The sequence below is a fragment of the Salvelinus namaycush genome, unplaced genomic scaffold (genome assembly GCF_016432855.1).
Source record: "Salvelinus namaycush isolate Seneca unplaced genomic scaffold, SaNama_1.0 Scaffold265, whole genome shotgun sequence".
Classification (NCBI taxonomy): domain Eukaryota; kingdom Metazoa; phylum Chordata; class Actinopteri; order Salmoniformes; family Salmonidae; genus Salvelinus; species Salvelinus namaycush.
This window is the reverse complement of record NW_024059508.1, coordinates 87,733-89,398: the sequence shown is the minus strand read 5'-3', so window position 1 is coordinate 89,398 and position 1,666 is coordinate 87,733. Positions and strand designations below refer to the sequence as shown.

Below are 1,666 nucleotides of genomic sequence, written 5' to 3'. Positions count from 1 at the left end.
TTCATTACAGGTATCAATTGTTGTACAACATCATGGCTACGCTGTTGGCATCACCTTTTACAGTGGATTTCCACTGTTGTGGGCCTTTAACCATCTGTCTGACTTTGTTGTTCACACAGGAGAGAGATGGGACTATCGTGGATCCTCTGGGGAGCCTCAACAACCTCATGATGCTGTAGAGGCAGAGAAGAGTCTCTCCAGATCAGAACACCTCAAGAAACACCTGCAGAGATCCACAGGGAAGAGAACTCACTGCTGCTCTGATGATGGGAAGAGATTCACCTCCTCAGGCATTAAAATTCATCAAAGGTTCCACACAGGAGAGAAACCTTATAGCTGTGGTCAATGTGGGAAGAGTTTTGTTACATCTAGAAATCTGACTATACACCAGAGAACACACACAGGAGAGAAACCTTATAGCTATGGTCAATGTGGGAAGAGTTTTGTTACATCTAGAAATCTGACTCTACACCAGAGAACACACACAGGAGAGAAATCTTATAGCTGTGATCAATGTGGGAAGAGTTTTACTACATCTGGCTCTCTGACTTTACACCAGAGAACACACACAGGAGAGAAACCTTATAGCTGTGATCAATGTGGGAAGAGTTTTAGTCAATCTAGCTCTCTGACAGTGCACCAGAGAACACACACAGGAGAGAAACCGTATAGCTGTGATGAATGTGGGAAGAGTTTTACTACTTCTGGCTATCTGACTTTACACCAGAGAACACACACAGGAGAGAAACCTTATAGCTGTGATCAATGTAGGAAGAGTTTTAGTCAATCTAGCTCTCTGACAGTGCACCAGAGAACACACACAGGAGAGAAACCGTATATCTGTGATCAATGTGGGAAGAGTTTTACTAGATCTGGCCATCTGACATTACACCAGAGAACACACACAGGAGAGAAATCTTATAGATGTGATCAATGTGGAAAGAGTTTTGTTCAATCTAGCTATCTGACAGTGCACCAGAGAACACACACAGGAGAGAAACCGTATAGCTGTGATCAATGTGGGAAGAGTTTTACTAGATCTGGCCATCTGACATTACACCAGAGAGCACACACAGGAGAGAAACCTTATAGATGTGATCAATGTGGAAAGAGTTTTGTTCAATCTAGCTATCTGACAGTGCACAAGAGAACACACACAGGAGATAAATCGTATAGCTGTGACCAGAGATAATCTGATAAAAGATCTCTGACTAATCATCTGAAAATACATGAAGGAGTTGTTTCATGATATCAATGAATTAATGTCACAATGTAGAATGTTTTAATATTGTAGTAGGAGTATTTTAATGTCACAATGTAGAATGTTTTAACATTGTAGAAGGAGTATTTTAATAATGTCACAATGTAGAATGTTTTAACATTGTAGAAGGAGTATTTTAATGATGTCACAATGTAGAATGTTTTAACATTGTAGAAGGAGTATTTTAATGATGTCACAATGTAGAATGTTTTAACATTGTAGAAGGAGTATTTAATGATGACACAATGTAGAATGTTTTAACATTGTAGAAGGAGTATTTTAATGATGTCACAATGTAGAACCCTAAATGTTTGTCCCCTGTTCTATTGATTTCAACATGATATGGATATTAGCCTCAGGGGGAAAATCCAGGCTCTGAAATGAAAGAGTACTATTTATGTGATT

General features: G+C 39.1%; 1 protein-coding gene across 1 annotated transcript; it reads left to right on the top strand.

The window, feature by feature from the left end:
* Positions 1-376: 376 nt before the first annotated feature.
* On the top strand, positions 377-1,030 carry LOC120039344 (zinc finger protein 180-like; the record flags this gene model as incomplete). Its single annotated transcript, XM_038984782.1, has 1 exon — positions 377-1,030. A coding segment is annotated over one exon (654 nt), but the record flags the coding sequence as incomplete, so codon positions are not given.
* Positions 1,031-1,666: the final 636 nt, after the last annotated feature.